This window comes from Muscardinus avellanarius (assembly GCF_963383645.1).
Source record: "Muscardinus avellanarius genome assembly, chromosome: 17".
In the NCBI taxonomy this organism is placed as follows: Eukaryota; Metazoa; Chordata; class Mammalia; order Rodentia; family Gliridae; genus Muscardinus; species Muscardinus avellanarius.
In genome coordinates this window covers 44118178-44142807 of record NC_137803.1, presented here as the reverse complement: position 1 = coordinate 44142807, position 24630 = coordinate 44118178, and the positions used below count along the sequence as shown (strand labels likewise).

Below are 24630 nucleotides of genomic sequence, written 5' to 3'. Positions count from 1 at the left end.
GCCGCTGCTGAGGCCTCCGAGGCCGGGACTGGAGCCTACGGAGGGGTTAGGCCGGTGCCGGGCCAATGGCCGGCATCGGAGGCTGCAGTGAGGCAAGGCCACTACTGGGGCCTCTGAGGCCGGGATCAGAGCCAGCTGAGGCTGGTGTCGGGGCCAGCGAGACCAGAATCGGGGCCTCCCTTGAGGCAAGGCCACTGCTTGAGCCAGTGAGGTCCGGATCAGTCCAACGGGTAGCCAGGCCACTACTGGGGCCGTCAAGAGTGGGGTTGGTATTTGCAACACAGCATGCACAGAGAAATATCGCAGATAATAAAAATCAGATGCTTCCCCTAATCAGCAAAAACTAGGAGGAAAGGGGCAACAGGAAGAGGTCGAGCTATAGAAAGGGCCCTATAGTGAAGCAATTAAGGTGATCAATCAGAAGGTATGGAATAGGGGAGGATGGAGCCTCTTTAAAACGCAGGAGGTATATAAACATATGTATCAAAGTTAATCACCAAACAAGCATGGGATCGAGGGAGGGGGAGGGAATGGGATGGGGGCTGGATGAGGGCTAATTGGATGATGTGTGCTTATATATCCTCTCAAGTCTTGTATTCCAATGTGCTATATGATTACAATGCACCAATAAAAAATAAATAAATAAAATATTAAAATTTAATTTTGAAAAAAATAAATAAAATATTAAAATTTAATTTTGAAAAAAATAAATAAATAAAATAAAATTAATTTATATAAATACCAACAGGCTAGGTCAATTAAATCCAAGAAATTTTAAGTAGAATACCTCTAATAGTGGCATTTCTTCAGTAATTATAGGATCTAAACGTCGGTCAGGACCATATTTAATAGATGTTTTCTCTTCTTTTGTGTTGTTAAGTCGAGGACCTTGAATTTCTAAATCCTGTCTTCCTCGAACTGACATACTCAAAGAATGTTTTCCTGTAATAAAAAACAATCAATGCTCTAAAATAATTTGGTATATTAACTGACAACAATCTAATTTGAATTTAAGAATATTATAAGTTTCAGGTAATTGCTTAAAAAAAGCTATATAATTACTGGTTAACAAAAAATTAAGTATATTTTAATTCCATATTTATTATCACCTATAGTATGCTGTATAATTCTCATTTTCCTTTTTTTTTTTTTCAGGACTGGGAATTGAACCAAGGTGCATTCTACCTCAGAGCAACACTTCTAGCCCTATTTTATATTCTTTATTTTGAAACTCAGTCTCATTAAGTGGCAGAGGGCCTCAATAAGTAGCTGAGGCTGGCCTCAAACCTGTGATCCTCCTGTCTTAGCTTCCCAAGTATTAGGATTACAAGTGTGCACCACCATTGTGCTGGCCTTCTTTTAACATATTTAACACATGAGATTTTTCCCAAGGGCTTTCATGAAATAACTGTATATGCAAATAAAGCTAGGGTATACAACTCAATCTTACCTGCAGATATATTCAAAGCCTTAAATGTGCTAAAGGTCACTATAACGGTTCCAGAATGGATACATAATGTAACACTGCCCACATTTCACCTGACCCAGATCACTACTAGTGTTTTACATAATAAATTATACCAAAACATCATAAAAACTACAAATAAAATGGGATTTGTTTAGTCAATTCATAGTCTCTTCCCACACACACTATCTTAAAATATAATATAAAAGGATATTCATACATATACTTGGTATGTTAAAAAATTAACATTTTATTGGCAACTGTAACTCTGTGGTACTAGATTAAGATACTAATTATGCACAAGTAGGAAAAAAGTTTCTAAAAGTTCTTAACACCTGGTTATCTTGCTTTTAAAATACAGTAAATTAGCAGGATTATTTACAAATGAACATTGTCTGGTACATGTTAAACAAGAAATAGAAATATAGTACTAAAATGCAGAATACCATACTCAACTTTAGTGTAAATTTTATGGTTTTTAAAAATTTATGGATTCATTCTACTTCTGTTTACTTTAAAAAAATTTGTATTGAACTATCTTAGATAAATAGGAAACAGAAATATTAAAATGAAAGAACAAAGTTTTTCAAGTGTTTCAGATTTCCCAGTATTAATAATCAATTTTGCTGGGCATGGTGGCTCACACTTGTAATCCCAGTAAATGGGAGGCTAAGACAGGAGGATTGCAGGTTATATAATACCCTGAGCAACTTAATGAGCCTCTCAGCAACCTAGAGAGAACCTATTCCCCAAAAAAAGAAAAAAAAAAGGCTGGGGTGTAACTCGGAAGAAGAATGTCCCTGGCTTCAATTCCCAGTACCACCAAAATAATAACAATAACAACCGTAATAATAATCTTTTATAAATGCTAAATTCACAAGGACTAGTCAGTGTAATTTATTATAAATAAGACACATCTGTAGAAGTTAATGAATATAGAAGGGAGTAAAGGAGAGGACAGGGTAGAAGAGAGGAAAAAGATGAGAGAAAGGGGAGGTAATGGGCAAAAAAAACATAAAATTATGTCACGGGCATGTACAAAGATATCACAATGAATCCTACTAGTTATAAAGTTATAATACACCAATAAAAATTTAAAAGTAAGGCACTGCCGGGCATGGTAGCGCATGCTTGTAATCCCCGCACTTGGGAGGCGGAGACAGGAAGATTGCTGGTTCAGAGCCAGCCTCATTGGCTTAAGAGACCCTGTTTCCAAATTAAAAAAATATAAAAAAATAGGTCTGGGAGTGTAGCCCGAAGGTAGAAGGGCTTCCAGGAACCCCAGTACCAACAAAAGAGAAAAACTATAATAATAATAATAATAATAATAATAATAATAATAAATAATAATAATAATAAAAATACGGCACTAAATTATTAACATGAAGGGCTGGAAGTAAGTTTTATGGTAAACTCCCTCCCTAACATCTTTCCAACCGAAACTCAAAATAAGTACACATGGTAATTAGAAGGTAATATTAGATCCTGAATGGCTCCCTGCATTTTTTTTAATCTCAAACTAAGCTGGGCGTGGTGGCACACACTTTTAGTCCCAGTACTTGGGAGACTGAGACAGTGTTAACAGCCAGCCTCAGCTACTTAGTGAGGCCCTATGCAATTTAGTGAGACCCTGTTTCAAAATAAAGAATAAAAAATAGGGCTCGGGGTATAGCTTGTAGATAGAATGCCCCTGTGTTCCATCCCCGGTACCACAAAAAACAATCAATCAATCAATCAATGGTAAATATGTATATTTATGCTTTTAACCTTTAAAAATTTATAAAACATACTATATAAGGCACCAAGAATGTCATATAAACACTAAAACCCACTCCTTCTGATAGATGACAGAATTTCAAGTGTTCAATGATTCTGACAATAATGATTTTTAATTTGTGTCATGTTTTATAAAAAGGAAATAGTCAAAAAATAGAATATGCTAAGGTGATTTTTTTTATTGTCAGCAGCCACTTCAATAAGTGGTTAGATTTTATTTGATTAGAATTTACTAAATTTGGATCAGTAAAGAAAAAAATATATATACGGTAGAACCCAAGAATTATCAAAAGAAAATATATCAGAACAGTATAAAATTATTTATTTTTGAAGCTATGAAGAGGTTAAAATAATCTAAATTAGTTATTTTTACATCTGCCTAAATGCTTGTATCTAAAGGCACATTAGACCTATTTAGAAAGTATATCATTTCCATTTAATTTACACTAGGGAATGATTTAAGAATTAGTTTTCTAATTGTTTAGCAATATTATAGCTTTACCTGTGTGACATCCAGGAAGAGCACCAATGCCATCTACTGTCATGAAGCCCTGAATAGTACCAAGATTATAAACAACTCCCAGAATATGCAGCTCCCCTATGTGATGGGGAAAGAGCTTTAGTCTTGCCTGTGGAGACATTTAAGTCACTCTTATTATGTTTTCATACCTTAAATACTGAAATACCTAAATTATGAATGTTACAGAAATATAAACTCATGATTTAAACTTTTAAAATGTAAACTGTTCTTACTGAAAAGTATCTTCTTTAAAAGAATATATCTAAATACAATTATTATAGGCCTAGATCCTCAAAAATTTTATTAAAAATCAAAATATTCTTTTCTACTAAATATCATGATTATCACACTGACATCAACAAGAAAGTGAAAACTTTTCACCAAGTCTCTCAAGAAATTAAATCAAAGACTATTATTAACCTACTTTTTCCGCCAATTTCTTCCTTGGCAATTTCAGTTTAATCTTTCAAATTTTAGTTCTTAAAAACCTAGAAAATAAGGCCGAGCATGGTGGCGTGCATTTGAAATCCCAGTATTTGGGAGGCTGAGACTGGAGGATCACAATTTATGGATAGCCTCAGCTACTTAGTGAGGCCCTCCGTAACTTAGTGAGACCCTGTTTCAAAATAAAGAATTAAAAATAGAGCAGGGGGTGTCCTTGAGTTCCATCCCCAGACCCGCAAAAAAAAAAAAAAAAAAAAAAAAAACACCTAGAAAATAGCTAAATAAAGCTGATTTTAAAATTTATTTTCAGCTTACTTTTATGAAAGCCTTAAACAGAAAAATGATAAAACAATTACCACTTTAGATTCTTCACTATTAATTAAGAATTCTGATATAACTTCACTTCCAATCATTTCAGGTTCACTTGTAACCTAAAAGATAAAATATTTTTTAAATATATATATTCTAATGAATACAATGTCAGATTACTAACATTCTTATATACCAATACAAAAAACAAGAACACTGAAGTTAAAATTTCTAGGTTCTTACTAAGTGCTAAGCTCTGTGCAAAGTGTTTATTTCCATCCCTGGAGTGGAGTCATGGTGTGATAGGTACTTGATAATGTATTTTTTACTTTGTTCAGTCTACCCCAACTAAAGAGGATTACCGATCTATTCAAGGATGCTGCAACCAAGAAACAAAGTTTAGCTGCTCATATTCAACAATGGTCAAAATGATAATTCAATATTGCAATAAGCAAATTTCTCCATTTTTTTCACTCCAACCAGCCTCTTTCTCCAAACTGGCCAATTCTATTTAGAAAAGGCAGATGGCAGCCTAGGCATGATATAGGAAAAAAAGGTGGACAGTAAGAACAGTGGGAGAAAGAAATACCTGCTCTCTTCAAACCATCCTTGAAGACAATGTGTCTGGTCAGAGCAAAAAATAGGTAATCGGCTCACAAGTGCTTAACATTAATGTTAATATTAAGTGCTAGTTGCTTAATGTTGCAAACACAAGACACTCAAAGTCCACATACTCCATGAGAAGCTAATTGGTATGAATGACCTTTTATAAAACCAAAAGAGGATTTATTTATTCCCTAAAATCTCATAACTTTATACCCAAGAATCTTCCTTTAAAAATAATCTGAAGACTAAAAAGTTATGCACAAAAATATCCACCACAGGGACTAGAGTAACTTAACTTGCCTGAGTGAGGCCCTGAGTTCAATCCCCAGCATCACAACTTTAAAAAAATAAACGAGCCGGGCGTGGTGGCCCATGCCTGTAATCCCCGCGCTTGAGAGGCAGAGACAGGAGGATCACACAGGTTCAAAGCCAGCCTCACTGGCTTAAGAGACCCTGTTTCCAAATAAAATATAAAAAATAGGTCTGGGAGTGTAGCTCGGAGGTAGAAGGGTTTCCAGGAACCCCTGTACCACCAAAATAAATAAATAAATAAATAAATAAATAAATAAATAAATAAATAAATAAATAAAAGCCAGTATGGTGACGCATGCTTCTAATTCTAGTACTTGGGAGGCCTGCAGGGTTGGAGGAAATAGTAAGACTTTCATCAACCTAGTGAGACTGTTTCAAAACAAAAATAAAGTAGGGCTGGGGGTGTATTTCAGAGGTAAAATACCCCTGGGATCAATCCCCAGTACCACACAAAAAAGATAAAAATTACCACAGAATTATTGTGATAGTAAGCAAATGGAGAACTCTCAAACAAATACCAATGACAGTAGAATAGTTTATGAATCTTTCATAGGATGAATTATGTAAAAAGAGAGACTGAGATGTTTCAATATCAGAAAATGTACATTAAACAATATAGATTAAAAAAGTAACAAACACAGTATGAGAAAATCCCAAATAAGAACAAAAAACATATAAATGGAAATGACTGAAAAGAAAGCAAAATGTTACAGTAGGTATTTCTAACTATTAGGGAGACAGTTTTACTTTTATACCTCATGTATTTCTGCATGCTCAATTTTCAACACTAAGCATATAAATTTCAAAACTAAGAAAAAATGAGCAAAAAGAATAATTTACTGAATAAAAGCAGATTCATTATAGGATTTGTTGGACTATATCTGAAACATGCTTATTACAAATACCTTTTAATAACTTACTAGTTCTTTAACTTCTTCATTATCCTTTCCACAGACATCTTTAGGTTGAAACTTCCAGAGCAATGACAGATCAGTCAGTAAAAGTGGAACCTTCAAAGGGTTTCTAAAAGCCACTTCCACTGTAATTGGTTCTATAAAAGAGAGGCCTACATTAATGACTTCAATAAACCTCATACCTCACCCTCAGCTTTAAAACTCTAAACAAAGTTTGCTTTCATAGTGCTGCACTTCTGCCCAAACTGTTACCACATTATAAAGGTCCATTTATACAGGATTCCATTTTAAACTTCCAAAAGATTTCCCTGATTTCACTGTACTAGAGAATGTCACTTCTTCTCACATTCCCTCATTGCACTGCATGTACGATATTAGCATTCCCACTGACTGGTTTTATAAATGCAGCTCAGTAAATTATAAGTTCCTAATTTATCGTTGTATCCGCAGCCTCCAGTAAATATATGGCATATAGTAAATTATCTTGAATCTGCTGTAAGTAAAACAAACAAAAAGTCATAAATAAAAATTCAAACATCACCTTCAACAACTGCAAGTGGAAATCTGGAATTATCCGAGTAACTGTTCAAACAGTACTGCGTAGGATGGAAATTGGATGGAATTATTCCTTTGTTAACCACAGCTACAACTTGTTCTTCAAGTTCTCGCCACTGCTGAGAGGATTCAGAGTCATATTCTTGATCAAGACTTATATGAGTAGCTGCCTGCTTTTCGCCTAAAAATAAGTGTCGAATTAAATGCATGTTTATGAACTACATGTTTATCAATGTCCTCAAAACAAATTTTTGGCCAAGGGTGGTGGCACATGCCTACACATGTGCCAACAATTATGAGCCCGAGACAGAAAGATCATCATAGGTTTGAGGACAGCCTCACAACTTAGCAAAGCCCTTAAAAACTAAACAAGGCCTTATTTGTTTGCTTTAACTCAGGGGCATTCTACCTTGAGATACATCCCCAGCCCTATTTTACTTTTATTTTGAAGCAGGGTCTCACTAGGTTCATGAGTCTCACTACTTGCTGAGGCTGACCTCAGATCTGTGATCCTCCTGTCTTAGCTCCCCAAGCACTGGGATTACAAATGTGAGCCACCATACCTGGCTGTAAAACTCTATTTCAAAATAAAAAATAAAATAGGGCTAGGGTATAGTCTTGAGGTAGAATGCTCCTGGGTTCAATCCCCGTAACACACACACCAAATATATTTTAAGTAAGAATCAGAGATAACCAAATATATACATACACATGCACTCTTGCCTATTTCTAATACTCTCAGCAAAAAATATCCTTACTAATCATAGCCTAAATGAAACTTTGCTTGTAATATTGATATTCTTTTCCTTCTGACCCTGAAAGAAGTATTTTGCTTGGCTTCCACAAACAATTTTAATATAAAAAGTTTCAAACACAGAGAAAAGACATGGAGAATAATGTATTTACACCCTGATACTTAAGAAATGCCAACTTTTATCACATGACTCTGCTTTTTTGGTGGTACCTTGCCCAGGCTGAAAATTTTGATAAAATGAACATTAACGTTATGTTGTTTCATCACTCCTTGCCCCCAATGGCATCACTTCTTCCCAGAGCTATTCTCAAGCTGAAGTCTATCATTTTTTTTTTTTTTTTTTTTTTTTGGGTACAACTAGGGACTGAACTCAGAGGCATTCTATACTCTCAGCCAATTTTTTTAAATTTTTATTTGGAAACAGGGTCTCACTAAGTTGATGAGAGCCTCATTACTTACTGAGGCTGTCCTCAAACCTGTGTTCCTCCTGTCTCAGCCTCCCAAGTACTGGCACTGCAGGCATGCACCATCACATCCAGCTTGAATTCTATCTTAATACTCTGTGTTTTTGTTTTTTTAAATTCTACCACATGAATATATACATTTAAAAATGCATACAACTGGTTTAAACATTTCAAGTTTATACTAAATGAATATTTTCACTCACTGTCATATCCATATTGAAACATGCAGAATTAGTACATTCTTGTCCTGCAGCAAAAATCCATGATTTGAATATATATATACATCAATTTATTCTAAGCTATTATTGATTTCTGTTTTGCTTTTTTTATAATGTGCTTTTATTCATGCATTATAGTGTTATATCATAATGTAAAATCATGTTGACAGTGACATAAACACATTACTTGGTGCCCCCATTATAAATTTTAGTTAATTTTCTTTCTATTAAAAACAATGTTGCCAGCTGGGCATGGTGGTACATGCCCCTAATACCAGTACTTGGCAGGCTGAGACAGTAGGATCACCAGGTTCAAGGACAGCCTCAGCAAGTTAGCAAAGCCCTCAGCAACTTAGCAGATCCTGCTTCCAAATAAGAAATAAAATAGGGCTGGAGATATAGTTCAGAAGTAGAACGTCCCTGAGTTCAATCCCTAGCACCAAAAAAAAGTAAGCCAGGGGTGGTGGTACACACTTGTAATACCAATACTTGAAGAGGCCAAGAGAAGGATCACAAGCTTAACAGCCTCAGCAACTTAGTGAGGCCCTCTGCATCCAAATAAGAAATAAAATAGGAGCTGGAGGTATAACCTGGAAGTAGAATGCTCCTGGGTTCAATCCTCAATACCACACACACACAAAAAAAACATAAATTAAAAACAAAAAACAAAGTTTGTCATAAACATAATTTTTAAAAATTTTTGTTAAAGTATTTTATATATGTGTAAGTACTTAAAGGTATTTTAATATATTTTATATGTATGTACTGAATGTATTATTTTATAAACATGTAAAATGTTTACCAAAATTGTAACATGAGCATTCTTTCTCTTACATGGGAAAAACTATTATAACCTCATTGTTTTTAGTTTTTAAGGCTTGAAGGAAAAACAATGAAGTAGTTGTTATTTTCAGATGATAGGACAATAAAGAAATAAAGTTATTTTCAAATATTCAACTATAAATCATTTCTTAAATATAGGGAGAAAACTTTTAAAATACAGTCAGTAGGTAACTTAGACAAAAGAAATAAAAACTTTTTACTAACCATCTGCTGGTCGTCTATCATGGCCAAAGAAAACCCGTGTTGCTGAACTGTTAATATATGGTAAAGGAAGCTGTGGTAAAGGACCATCTGGTGATAGCTCACTTACATTCTGGAAGAAATATATATATATAAAAAAGAACAGTATTTAAGTATACTACATTTTCTTCATATATGAGTCCTCATTTTTAAATATAGAAAGTATCAAAAACAAGTTTACAAAGAATATTAGACATCTAATTGCTAGTTCTATTTAATGTATTAAGAGTTATAAAATTTTGCAATTGGACAACTTTAGATCTTTTATTCTGCCTCCAAATAAACTTCCTAAGGTTATTCATCTAGTTAGCTCGCTCTATGTCAAATTTCCAAGTTATTTTGGTATCCATTTTGCTTTGTATGTTTCATTGTTGCATCCTGTCTGCCAAAATTCTAACCCATATAACTTCAAATTAATAAAATCTAGCCAAACGTAGTGGTGCATGCTTGTAATCCTAGTACATGGGAGGCTGAGACAGGAAGATCAAAGGTTCACAGCTAGCCTCAGCTATTTAGTGAGGCCCTCCACGACTTAGTGGAACCTCTTTTCAAAATAAAGAATTAAAAATAGCCAGGTGTGGAGGCGCATGCTTATAATCCCAGCATTCAGGAGGCTGAGACAGAAGGATAACGGTTCACAGACAGCCTCAGCTACTTAGTTGAGGCCCTCTGTAACTCAGTAAGACCCTGTTTCAAAATAAAGAATAAAAAATAGGGCAGGGAATGGGATGTAGCTTGGAGGTCAAATGCCCCTGGATTCCATCCCCAGACCTGAAAAAAGAAAAAAAAAAAAGGGGCAGTGGGTATAGCTTGGAGGTAGACTGCCCCTGGGTTCCATTCCCAGTGCCACCACCACCACCAGCACCACCATCATCATCATAAGTCTAAAACAGCAATTATTTTTCTGCAGAAGAGAAACAATACTCATTATTAATAGTCCTATTTTTTCCATGTAATAATGCTTTATGTTTTCTGTTCTCCTACTACAGTGCAATATTCCTTTCACAAGAAAAAGGAATATGTTTCCAAAAGATGGTAAGAGGACCTACTCTTATAAAATTGGATGTGAACCGATAAGAAAGAGAACGAAGAAACAGTCAAGGAAGCTTGTGGCATTTTTTTCTCTAAAGAGTCCAAGAACAACCACAAATCAAATGTTTACCAAATATTAAAACTCTTAAAAACCGTGGAAGGATGCAACACAGATCTATGACCCAGAAATCTAGCATGCCATACCTTCATTAGGACAGATAATTACACATACGCTAATAAAACCACTTTATTATACTCCTAGAAGACAGCAGTATAATAAAATGCTGAAGATAACAATTTAAATACAATGTTAAAGCTGGGCCTGGTGGCACACCCTTATAATCCAAGTATTTGGGAAGCTGAGACAGGAGGATCACAGGTTCAAAGCCAGCCTCAGCAACTTAGTATGGTCATCTGCAAGTTAGTGAGACTCTGTTTCCATACAAAAACTAAAATAGGTCTGAGGTAAAATAGGCCTGGAGGTAAAAGGCCCCTGGGTTCCATCCTTAATAGCACAAACAAAAAACAAAAAACAATGTTAATATTCATGCCTGGAAATAGTATTCATTCACCTTGTAAACATAAAGATATTCTCTAAGGAAGGCCCCTTGTTGAGCAGCAGACTGTTTACTTTCATTGATTAAAATATGTCTAAAAGCAGACACAGCATTGTCCAATTGCCTAAGAGTGAAGGACTGACGCCCAATAGTGAAGTTAATGTGATCCTCTGCAAGAGACCAGCCTTTTCCTTTGTAAACTTGCATGGCTTGACAATAGCAGCGTAAAGCGTGCTTTTTCTGTAAGAAAACAAACAAAACATATAATTCACATCTGTCCTGGATTGGAAAGAACAAATCATACACACAAATAATCTGGTAACTGATTCTTTAACAGAGAATGGGGTAATAAAGAAAAAAAACCCTAAAATTTATGATAATCTTTTGACAATTATACAACTGTATATGAAGTCATCTCTTACAGATTAAATTTCCTCAGCCATCCAAAGTGTGTATGGACATGTTTATGGGTAGGGAACCTGAAGATGGAGCAAAAAGACTGGTATGTTTCAATATCCAACCCTATTTCTCTGAGGAGCATCATCTTAAAAAGGTCAACTTCTAAGGAATGTGCTCTGCTCTCAATCTGACTTCAGCTACTTCAAATTTCTTCTGGAAAAAGGGAGGTATATAAAAAACAAACTAAAAGTTTCCAACATCTAAAATGGGCAGGCACTGCTAACATTATAATGAAAAAAAAAAATCTCACACTACTTAGAAGGATAGAACTTTTTTCTATGGAGTAAATGAATACTTTGTAAACTTTTTTCCCTTGCCTATAACCAAAAATATGCATTGAGTTTATGTGACCATATATGCCATGTCACACAGTACAGATTTACATTATTTTTCAGTATTAATATTTACACACTGGCCCGGCCATGCTGACCCCTGCCTGCCTGCATGTTAGCCACAACTTACTAGCAAGTTTTATGACCACCATGAAGTAATGCCTCCCACTGTTCAGACAGAGCAGTGGGCTAGGACTCTAGCACAGTAAGCACTACCTGGGTGAGACACAGAGGGCTCTCTGCCAACGATAGGAGCCACCATCTTCAAAGTGGCCTCTACAAGGACCGGGGTACACTTTCTGCTCTCGGTAGGCCTACTGCAGCGCTGAGGCAGCAAAAGAGTAAAACTAGTGTGATAGACAAGAAATTCATTTGAACAGAAAACGTGCAAAGTGCCAAATCATATTGCAGTAAAACCATAACATGGCAACAAATATGACTGTCCAAATTAAGAGAGGTAGAGATCACCACATCCTTTCACCAGTTCAACAGTATGTTTGAAAGAAAAGCTGAATAAAAATGGGGAGACAGGAAATATGTGTTAACCATACACACTACAGAAGACTAGAAAAGTAGCAAAAGCATCAAAGCAGTTACTTCAATCCCAGACAACAAGGAAAATACAGATAGTAAAGTAGGTGGCAGCTATTTTAACAGCCAGAAACAACCTGCCATATTTTTACATTAAAATAAAATCTCAGTCAGGTGTGGTGGTGCTTCCTAGTACTTGAGACAGAAAGATCACAAGTTCAAAGCCAACCTCAGCAACTTGGTGAAGCTCTCAGCAACTTAGTGAGACTTTGTTTCCATATAAAAAATAAAAGAGGTCTGGGAGTATAGCTCAGAGATAGAATGCCCCTAGTTTCAATACACACACACACACACACACACACACACACACACACACTCCCAAAGGAAAAAAGGCTCAGATTTCAGTCACTGATAGTGAATAGAGACAGCTTTCCCACAGCCTGGCTCTGGACTCACTAGGTGCTAATCACCCAGCCACCACTGTCCAGCTTATGAATGAAGATGCTCCAGCAAAAGGATCAAGAGATTTTAGAAAAAGGCTGGGCATGGAGACACACACCTGCAATCCTGGTAGGCTGAAACAAGAGGACCACAGGTTCAAGACAAGTCTCAGCAACCTAACAAGACCCTGTTTCAAAATAAAAAAGGGCTGCTGGTAAATAAAGCTTAGAGGTAGAAAGCCTCTGGGTTCAATCCCTAGAAACACCATAGTAAAAGTAAGAGAGATGAAAGAAGATTATTCAGTAGAAGGCTGGTCTTGAGAAAAAGAAACAAGAGCTTCTTTTGGCTGGAACTGCCCTCTTCTAGTAACTCATCAAGAGGAAGAGCACAAAAGGAAAGAGAGGCTCCTCGTACGTGTTCTCCAGGCCTTTTAGAAAAAAACGAGTTGTTGAGCCGAGTGTGGTGGTGCATGCTTGTAATCCCAGCATTCAGGAGGCTGAGACCAGAGGATCACGGTTCGCGGCCAGCCTCAGCTACTTAGTGAGGCCCTCCACAACTTAGTGAGACCCTGTTTCAAAATAAAGAATAAAAAATAGGGCTGGGGGTATAGCTCGGAGGTTGAATGCCCCAGTACTTCCCAAAAAAATAAATAAATAAAGCCAGGCGTGGTGGAGCACGCTTGTAATCCTCAGGCTTGGGAGGCGAAGACAGGAGGATCACACAGGTTCCAAACCAGCCTCGCTGGCTTAAGAGTCCCTGTTTCCAAATAAAAAACATAAAATAGTCTGGGAGTGTAGCCCAGAGGTAAAAGCATTTCCAGAAACCCCAATACCACCAAAAAAAAAAAAAAAAAAAAGAGAGAGAGAGAGAGAGACCCTGTTTCCAAATAAAAACATAGGTCTGGGAGTGTAGCCGAGAGATAGAAGGGTTTCCAGGAGCCCAGTACCACAAAAAAAAGAAGGAAGGAAGGAAGGAAGGAAGGAAGGAAGGAAGGAAGGAAGGAAGGAAGGGAGGGAAATTAAGTTGTTCCTTTGGCTACATATATGTGACTACAAAAATCAGGAAAAGTGATACTGAAAGGGATTAAGGACGTGGCCACAATTATTACCACAGCAAAAACAAAGAGTCTGCATTGTTACTTAGCAGCTGCAAGCACTGCTTTGACAAGGACAGGCTTTTTGCCAAGAGAACCAATATATGCATTGAGTATATCAGGCATTCTAAGAGCTGAGATGGCTTCCTGAAACACAGGAAGGGAAATGGTCAGAGAGAGAGGGAGCCAAAGAGAAAGGTGTCTGGCTTGAAAGGAAGCACCAGCCTGTGCCGCCCAAGATGCGCACTGTTAGAGCTCAGAGAGAGCTGCCGGGACCCACTCCCTCTAAACTCATGACATGACAGCTCTCAAAGGGGGCGGGTAGGGGATGGCAGAGCCTGACGTGGTAGTATGTGCTTGTAATCCCAGTACCAAGGAGGCTGAGACAGGCAGATCACAGGTTCACAGCCGGCCTCAGCAGCTTAGTGAGACCTTGCTTCCAAATAAAATCGGGCTGGGGGTATAACTTGGGAGGGAGAATGCCTCTGGGTTCAATCCCCAGTACCACAAAAGAAGGGGGCAGGGCAGGAAGGATGAAAGGAAGAAATCACATAACACCTGCAGTCTGAAAGAGGTTCTGAAGCAACAAAGTACATCCAAAGACAAGAAGTCTAAGGTGTTGGGTATAACAATGACTCTGTGAAAAACTACCTGGGAATTTCCTGAGCAGAAGCATAGAGAATCATATATTAGGGTCTTGGTCTTGGTTACAGCTGAACTACCTTATGAAATTATGTCATGGTTATCCCTCTTTATATCGCTGCACTGGGCTGAATAGGAATATATAGTCTATGCTAATATTCTATGTGTTGAATGTATGGCCTAAATGTGTATATACACGTATGTGTGTGTGTGTGTGTGTGTGCGCGTGTTAATTACTGGTAAATGAACTCAGGAGCATTCTACTTCCAAGCTACACCCCCAGCCCTTTTCATTTTTTGTTCTGAAACAGGGTCTTGCTAAATTGCAGGGAGTCTCACTAAATTGCTGAGGCTAGTCTTGAATCTGCAGTATTCCCTGCCTCCGCCTCCAAACTAGAGGATTACAGGCATGTCTGATTCATATATATTCTTTTTTTTTTTTTTTGCTATGGTACTGGGGATGGAACCCAGGGGCATTCTACCTCCAAGCTACACTCCCAGCCCTATTTTTTATTCTTGATTTTGAAACAGGGTTTCACTGAGTTGCAAAGGGCCTCACTAGGTTGAGGCTGTCTGCAAACCGCGATCCTCCTATCTCAGCCTCTCAAATGCTGGGATTACAAGCATGTGCTTGTAATCCACCACACCTGGCCACATATATACCTTTTTATCCACTGTTTTATTGTTTGGTAGTGATAGAGTTTGGTATTCTTTTATTTTGCCCATCACATCAGATCACAACATTATGCAGATTATTTGGTGCTAGATAAATCATCTATCACTGCTACCCCCTAAGATCAAACAACCTTCACCTTAAAAACAAACAAGAGCCATGCTGAGTGAAGTGGTACGTGCCTTTAATCTTAACACTTGGAGAAGGAAACAGAAGGATAGCAGGTTTGAGGACAGCCTCAGCAACTTGGCAACATCCTCAACAATTTAGTTAGACCCTGTTTCAAAGTAAAAAAAAAGGGCTGGGGCTATAGCTCAAAGGTAGAAAGCACCTACATTCAATCTCGATTACTGGGGAGGGGTGAGGGAGAAACAGAGAAAGAGAGAAAGAGACAGAGAGAGACAGACAGAGCTAGGGCATGATGGCATACTCCTGTAATCCTAGCACTTGGGAGGCTAGGACAGGAGGATCTCAGGTTCAGAGCCAGCCTCATCAACTCAAAAAGACCCTGTTTCAAAATAAAAAACAGCATAGGGCTAGGGGTATAGCTCAGAGGTAGAAAGATCCTGGGTTCAATTCCTAATACCACCACCATCACCCCAAAACGGGAGAAAGGCTAAGGCTCAGAGAAATTAAATAACTGGAATAAAGTCAAGCCTATCAGCTTAAAAGTCAAGATTTAAACTCACATTTGTCTAAATCCAAATATCATGCCTTTACCAATACCTTAAAATTGATTTTACAATTAATCTCAAATCATAAAAACTAACAAGTGACAAACATTATAAAATAAATAAAAATTTTCTTTTAAAGAAAATGTGCTCACCTGTCCTGCTTTACTAAACCGATGGCCTGCCAGTATCATATGAAACGCATATTTTCTAACCATGGGACTCTTCATGTTTATAAAGCAATGTGCTGCCTGTTCCAAAAGAAGTGCACTTCGAAGATCAGAATCCTAGGGAATGTTTCAAAGAAAAAATGGTTAGTTTTACAATTAAAAGTAAAAAGATAAATGGTTAAAAAGCATTTACTTTCTTAATATATGGCATATTTAATATTTAACTTATAGTTTATGAGGGCAGAGGTAATGGAGCGAATCAATTTAGATTTTTCTTCCAATAAGCACAAATTTCATCTTTAAAATCTTAAAAAACTGAAAATTTTCCCATGAATACTTTGCTTTCCATAAAAGCTAAATGCCTAAATATATGTACCATGTTAGAAATCTCTTGAAGAACTGCAATTCCTTCTCAAATAGAAAAAGGTGGGGTGGGGGGGGACAAAAACCAGGAATATAAAGATACTGATTAAAGATAAACCAGAAAACACAGTTTCTTCTGGAGTTACTTTGTGATTTCCAACAGCACATTTCTACTCACCCAAGACAAAAGGAAGCTACAAAAGAATGTGCCAGATGATGAAATAATGTCATCTACTACTTTTTTTTCTCTATAGTTTTCTTGTACTTAAAGGAATCCTCAATTTTTGCTACTGTTTGAGAGGGCCGAAATGACTATTTTTCATTAAAAGGCTTCCCCTTCAAATACTCTCTCTTCACCTGCTATTTGTACATGAGTAAACAGTACAACTCAAATTACTTTTTACTTCAATTGATCCTTGCAATACAGTATCTGCAAAGACTGCACACTACATCATCACTCACAAGACCTTTTCAGTATCACTTTACAAGTAACTGAGAAGGTACTGAAGGCTGCTGACTAGGCACTGACAACACCTTCACAGAACCTTCTCTAGGTTCTCAGCTCTGCTCCAGCTGAACTTACCAGGCCCTTCCATGTGTTCTGCTGCCATTATTTTCCCCAGGGAAAGTTGAAAACAGAAAACATTGACTTTAAATGAAATAATTTAAACAAATTATAGTTACATCAAAAAAGTGTTTATAGACCATTACTATAAACTATTTCTATAGCAATCCTAAAATTTATTAGCTAGTAAGTAGAAAATCAGGAATATATAATTAATAAATGGTTCTTAACCAAGTTTTTATATCAGAATTACCTGGCAGATCTTATATTTTGAATGTTTAGGAAATGTTTTAAAAATAATAATTAAAATATATTTTTTAATCAAACATGGTAGTTCAAGCCTAAAATCCTAGTACTTGAGAGGCTAAGACAAGAGGATTGGAAGTTCAAGGCCAGCCTCAGCACTTAGTGAGTCTCTCAGCTAAGCTTAGACCCTATTTCAAAATAGAAATAAAATAGGGCTAGGGGTGTAATCCCCAGTGCCACAAATAAAAATAAATAAGTAAATAGCACTGAGGGTACAGATAACATGTAGAATGCCACTGGGTTCAACCCTCAGTATCACAAAAAAGAAAGAAAGAATAAATGTTTAAAGAAAAAAGTAAATGCATTTCTCTGTCCTCATTGTGTGTATGATTATATCCCTAATGTATACAGTTACATTTTTACCACAGTATCTTGCTTTATTCACTTAATATCATGGACATTTTTCTGAGACAGCTCTACCTCTCCTTTTTTTAAATTGGCACTGTATTTCATTATGTAAGAATACCATAATTAAAACTGTCTTCAACTGATTAAATATGGTTTCATATTTTCTACAAAAAGGCTTTAATAAAGTGTGTTTATTAGTTTTTTTTTCTTTTTTGTGGTATTAGGGATTGAACCTTGCTAAGTTGTTGAGGCTGGCCACAAAACTGTGATCCTCCTGTCCCAGCCTTGCATATGCCACCACACGTGGCTTGGAATTTTAGTCTTTTTTTTTTTTTTTTTTTTTTGCGGCACTGGGGATGGAACCCAGGGGTATTCTACCTCTCAGCTATACCCCCAGCCCAATCTTTTAGTCTTTATTTTGAAACAGGGTCTCACTGAGTTGCAAAGAGCCTCGCTAGATGGCTGAGGCTGTCCATGAACCATGATCCTCCTGTCTCAGCCTCCCAAATGCTGAGGTTACAAGCATGTGCCAACACACCAGGCTTGGAATTTTAGTCTTTTGACATGCATTTGGCAAACATTTCCCAGTTTTTGTATGAGTTTCTTAACCCTTATTAGTTAAGCATACTTATCTCTGTTTTATGACTTCAATATTGCATTAAACTAAGAAATGTTATTTTCGCAGATTTAAAAAAGGTCTGTTTATATATATGTATAATACTTTCATTTTATATGATTATGAAATATATAAAGTAGAAATCCAACCCAAAAAGCTGGTTAGATGTCATAATACCATTTAGTAAATAGTGTAGCTTTACCTACTATGCAATATTTAACATTCAGTATTTAAACACATGCAGTATTTAAATTCCCATTCTAAGCTGGGCGTGGTAGCACACACTTGTAATCCCATCATTTGGGAGGCTGAGATAGGAGGCTTGCAGTTCGCAGACAGCCTCAGCTACTTAGTGAGGGCCCTTTGCAACTCAGTGAGACCCTGTTTCAAAATAATAAGAAATAAGGCTAGGGGTGTAGCTCGTAGGTAGAATGCTCCTGTGTTCCATCCCCAACACCAAAAATTAAATTAATTAATTAATCAATTAATTCCCATTCTATTCCATTGATGTGTGTATTGTGTGTGTGTGTGTGTGTGTGTGTGTGTGTGTGTTTACTGGGAATTGAACCCAGCAACATTCTATTTCTGCTACAACCCAGCCCTATTGAGTCTCAGTAAGTGTGGAGAGCCTTACAAGTTGCTGAGTCTGGCTGTGAACCTGTGACTCTACTGTCTCAGCCTCCCACGTACGAGATTACAAGCATGTGTGACCACGCCCAGCAATATATTCTTTTTTTAACCCAGTGAGATGTTATTTTTCTTAATGTGTCTGTTCTTACCACTCTAAACAGTTAAAATTTCCTAGTCACTATTTTATTATTTTTAGATCAGGTAATTTCCTCTAACTACATTTCCTATTTCAGAACTTCATTTAGGTTTCTTAGTGGTTTCACTTTCTCCCTAAGTACTGTAAGTTTCTTAAGTTTATTCTTAGCATGTACACATACACAGACACACCATAAATACATGCATATATACACATGCATAAAATATATACACATGCATATATGTGCACGCATACATATGCATTTATGTACACACACATATACATATTTATATATGTAATACAGAATTGCCCGGGAAGCATCATTAAACTGCAAAACTAGGCTAGGGTAGCAATCCTGGACATTGTAATAGAAAAAAAAAAAAAAATGCCCTGGATACCTGTGATGGTTTTTAGATGATTCTAACATATAACTACTCAGTAAAGAACTACCATAATTAGCCCTCAAAATTCTCAAACACTCAAGGTGTGACCAAGAGAAATCTGGAAGTCCATTTGCGATATTAATGTAAATTAATCAAAATTTTGACTCTTACAGCCAGGCATGGTAGCACAGGCTTGTAATCTCAGTGGTTCACAGGCAACCTCAGCTACTTAGTGAAGCCCTCCACAACTTAGTGAGACCTTGTTTCAAATTAAAGAATTAAAAGAAAGGGCTGGGAGAGTAGCTCTAAGTAGAATGTCCCCAGGTCCAATCCCCACTACTGAAAGAAAAAAATTATTTTCTGACTCTTACATGCAACAGATTATGACAATCAGTTAGCTTTTCTATTTCATTATAGCTCTAATCTTCATTAGATCCTCTTACATAGTGGCAGCCAAAGTGGTAAACATAGTTTTGAAAAAAAAAATTAAATGGCCCTAAAAAAAATGGTAACTGTCATCAGTGTTGATGGAAAAGAAATCAAAGGATTTTAAAAACTGGTGACTTTGCTGAGCGTGGTGGCGTACACTTGTCATCCCTGCGCTTGGGAGGTGGAGACAGAAGGATCGCGCAGGTTCGAGGCCAACCATGCTGGCTTAAGAGACCCTGTTTCCAAAAATAAAAAAGTATAAAATAGGTCTGGGAGTGTAGCCCAGAGGTAGAAGGGCTTCCAGGAACCCCAGTACCAACAAAAATAAATAAATAAATAATTTTTAAAAATTGGTGACTTTATTCAGAAACCAGAGGCTTTAAACAATCTAAAGAATATAATTTTCATATAGTGGTAATTCATATCATAACACGTATATATGCTATATGAGGAACTGAGAAAAATAATTTGTGATATCACTTTAACAAGAATTCTAACATGAAAATTTTGCCACAGCTAAGAGGTAATTTTAACAGAAGCTCAAAAGACAACAGTAACTTAAAATAATAAGGATATCTACGGAAAAAATAAAATATAAGCCTTAGTAATGGTTTGAATGTGTTCCCCAAAGGTCATGTACTGAAAACATAATCCTCACTTAGCAGAAGGGTTTTTAGTCTAATAAAGGATGGTCGGATCACAAGGGCTCTGGCCTTACTCTGGCCTTACCAATGGCAAGGTCACTGTCACAGGAGTGGGTTGAGAGAGGATGGCATAGACAAGTGACTTCCTCTCTTGCCCTTCTGCCTCCTACTGAGGAGTAAGATAAAGACCCTCCCCAAAAGTCAGGGACATGGCCGGGCGTGGTAACACAGGCTTGTAATCCCCGCGCTTGGGAGGCAGAGAAGGAGGATCACGCAGGTTCAAAGCCAGATGTGCGCACTGGCTTAGGAGACCCTGTTTCCAAATAAAAATGTAAAAATAGGTCTGGGAGTGTAGCCCGGAGGTAGAAGGGCTTCCAGGAACCCCAGTACCACCAAAAAAAAAAAAAAAAAAAAGTCAGGGACATGACCTAGGGCTTTCCTGCGTCCAGAACCAGGAACCAAATGGACTCCAATTGCTTTCAAGTTACCTCGACTGCAGTATTCTGCTACAGCAACGTAAAACAGACTTAAGACAAGCCTCAGTCAATATTTACATAAAAAATGGTTGATGAAAGCAGCACCTACAGCTGCTTCATGGAAACATATTTCAAACAATAAATGATTATAGAGTTGTTTGTTGGTACTGGGTTTTGAACTCAGGGGCATTCTACTACCGAGTTATACTCCCAGACAGCCGTTTTGTGTTTGTGTGTGTGTGGTATTGGGGATAGAACCCAGGAGCATTTTACCTCCAAGCTATACATACCCCCAACCCTATTTTTTATTCTTAATTTTGAAACCAGGTCTCACTGAGTTGCAAAGGGCCTCACTAAGTAGCTAAGGCATCCCATCCCTTTTTAATTGAAATAGGGTCTCACTAAGTTGCTGAAGCTAGTCTCAAATCTACGATCCTCCTGCCTCAGTCTTCCAAGTACTGGGATTACTGGCATGTGCCACCAAGCCTGGCAGTTCTAAGATTTTTTTTTTTTTTTTTTTTTTTTTTTTTTGCAGTACTGGATGAGACCCAGGACATTTTACCCTGAGCTACACCCTCAGCCCTACTTTTTATTATTTTGAAACAGGGTCTTCAGTGAGTTACAAAGGGCCTAACTTAGTAGCTGAGGCTGTCCAGAAACGACCATATTCTATCTCAGCCTCCCAAATGCTGGGATTACAATAGTGTGCCACCATACCTAGCTAGGCCCTAAGGTTTTTAAGATTATTTTCTTTGCAAAATTTTTAAAGTTAATAGGAAATGTGCTCTCAGCTAAGCAATTTCCCATAGAAACAGCTGCTCCCACACTAAAGAAATTTTAAAAAAAAACCTTCTATTACTATGCCTAGAAACTGATTAATCACATTTAAATGCAATTAAAAGATAAGAAAGGTTATAAGACCAGAATATGTGTTCAATACAGAAACACAGACATGCAGGAATACCTTAAGCACCAAATTATTATTTTTTTTTCTTTTTCTTGTGGTACTGGCGATAGAACCCAGGGGCATTTTATCTTCGAGCTAAAACCTCCAGCCCTAGTTTTTATTCTTTATTTTAAAACTGGGTCACACTGAGTTGCAAAGGGCCTCACTAAGTAGCTGAAGTTGTCCTTGAACCATGATCCTCCTGTCTCAGCCTCCTAAATGTTGGGATTACAAGTGTGCACCATCACACCCAGCTTTAAGCACCAAATTTGGATACACTATCTTATGTGATAGTAAACGTGATACTCTACTGCCTTTCAGCTGGGCACAGTGGTACATGCCTACAACCACAGTACTTTGGCGGATGAGACAAGAAAACTGCCAACCTCCACAACAGAGTAAGGCTCTAAGCAACCTAGCGAGACCTGTTCCAAAATAAAAAATGAGAAAGACTACAGGTGTAGCTTGAAGGTAGAACACCCCTGGCTTCAATCCTCAGTATAATATATGATATATAAGTATACTTTATATATACATATAAAATACAGCCCTCCTAGTTAACAAAATATGCACGATAAACATAAATTATCAGTCAAGATTTAATATTGCTGGATGTGGTGGTGCACACCTGTAATTCTAGTATTTGTGAGGCTGAGACAGGAGGATCACAGGTTTAAGTCCAGCCTCAGCAATTAGTGAGGCCCTCAGCACCTTAGTATGACTGTTTCAAAATGAAAAATAAAATAAAATTGGAAGTGTAGCTTAGAACACCATTGAATCAATCCCTGGTAACAATGACAAAGAATATTTAATATTAATTTTATAATATTATGCCTAGCAATCTTTACTTTCAAATTATCACAAAGAAATGTAGGAAAAATATTGCAAAACAGGCCACTAAATATGACTCCTGGGGAAATGCACCAGACAGCCAGTTCACCACCAAGGCAGTAAATGACAATGACACATTTTCTAGACTTTCATGACAAAGCAAACAGTCTAGACTTAAGAAGAGTGAAAAGAAAAAATTGGAAAAAGGAAGAATGACAGAAAATAAGGCTATAAAGTCAGACAAAATAATCTGTTCTTAAGACATTTTATTCACATTTGTGAGTAGAAAGGCAATCTAAGAAATTTAAGCAAGAAAATAAAATTTATTTAAGCTCTTGGACTATGAATTCTTTTATATTCACTGATACTGCTAGGTTGAAAAAACACATTTAAATCTAAGATCAGACTAGGTATTACAACAGCATCATACACTCAAGAGCTCTACCAAATACTTTGTGGCTGGCATACGTATGCCTAATACTTGCTCTGTTCATATTTATTGGTCACTTGTCATGCAAGACCATTATTAAACATTTTAAATACTACCCTCACGCCTAAGTAATATAGCCTACAGAAATATTTTTAAAAGAATTAATGGTTCTGTTCAACAAATATTTGCACAGTATTTATCATGCACCAAGCACAATGTTAGGTATTAGGGATAAAAATGTAGAAATGGCCGGGCATGGTGGTGCACGCTTGTAATCCCCGCGCTTGGGAGGCAGAGACAGGAGGATGGCGCAGGTTCAAAGCAAGCTGCGCGCGCTGGCTTAGGAGACCCTGTTTCCAAATAAAAATGTAAAAATAGGTCTGGAAGTGTAGCCCAGAGGTAGAAGGGCTTCCAGGAACCCCAATACCACAAAAAAAAAAAAAAAAAAAAAGTGTAGAAATGAACATACTTCCCTGCTCTGAAGTAGCTACCTGCTTAAACTTTATAATAAAATATAACACAGCTGGGGTGTGGTGGCACACACTTGTAACCCCAGTACTTGGGAGCCTGAGACAGGAGAATCTCAGGTTTCCGGCCAGTCTTAGCTACTTAATGAGACTCTCAACAACTTAGTGAGACACTGTTTCCGAATTAAAAAAATAAGGCTGAGTGGTGTAGCCCAGAGATATAGACTGCCCCTGGGTCCAATCCCCAGTACCAAATACTAATACTACTACTAATAATAATAAACATAATATAATGTAATATAATATGACTATCCAGGTTTAAAGCACTACATGAGAGAACAGAAAAGAAATACGTTGAACAATCTGCAGTAGTGGGAAAGACCATTTGAAGGACATGAATCCTGATATTTCAGGATTATTAAATTAGGCGAATCAGTAGGAAAAAGGTTACAGCCCAGGATGAAAGTTATTAAGGGTGTGAACTAGGACAATAGATTTATTTTGAGATATAAATGAAAATATATTTAAGAGGATGAACATCCTCACAGTGTTACTGACAGGATGAATACAGAAGCACTTTACAAAGTTTCTGCCTGAGCAAAGCTGGCAAGTGATAACATAAGATCATGATGTACCAGGTAAGAAGTTTCCAATTTAGGCCTGGGGATATAGATCAATAGTAGTGCTTGCCTATCCCGCAAGCCTATATGCGCAACTGAGTTCAATCCCAATACCATGCAAAAAGAAAAAGAACCAAAATTTTGAATTTATTGATATGTTAATTTAAGATGCCTTAGAAACATTCAAGCAGACAAAGCTAAAAGACAGTGGCCATACTAATGTAAAGCACAAAGAAAAATGAGGGATTGGCCACAGATCTAAGAATAAGAATCATCCACAAGACTACCCCAAAAATGTGCAGAGTAAAAAGTGCAGTGATCCAAGCACCAAAGCTCTAGAGCTTGATTTTGTTCTTTGTTCTGGAGGATTCACCTAAAAACCATGTGTCTTAGCCATACCTACAAAGGAATACTACCATT

The 24630-nt window shown here is 37.1% G+C and overlaps 1 protein-coding gene across 2 annotated transcripts in view; it reads right to left on the bottom strand.

Moving 5' to 3' along the window:
- The window catches only part of TRAPPC8 (trafficking protein particle complex subunit 8), a gene marked incomplete at both ends in the record, with an annotated part of 107634 nt that overhangs the window by 38358 nt on the left and 44646 nt on the right, over positions 1-24630 (bottom strand). For both annotated transcript variants that reach the window (XM_080714382.1, XM_080714383.1), the window contains 8 exons: positions 788-942; positions 3744-3870; positions 4562-4636; positions 6353-6483; positions 6888-7082; positions 9385-9493; positions 11025-11249; positions 16006-16137. In XM_080714382.1, coding sequence (XP_080570508.1) covers positions 788-942; positions 3744-3870; positions 4562-4636; positions 6353-6483; positions 6888-7082; positions 9385-9493; positions 11025-11249; positions 16006-16137 — 1149 coding nt within the window. The remainder of the gene's footprint in view (positions 1-787; positions 943-3743; positions 3871-4561; positions 4637-6352; positions 6484-6887; positions 7083-9384; positions 9494-11024; positions 11250-16005; positions 16138-24630) is intronic.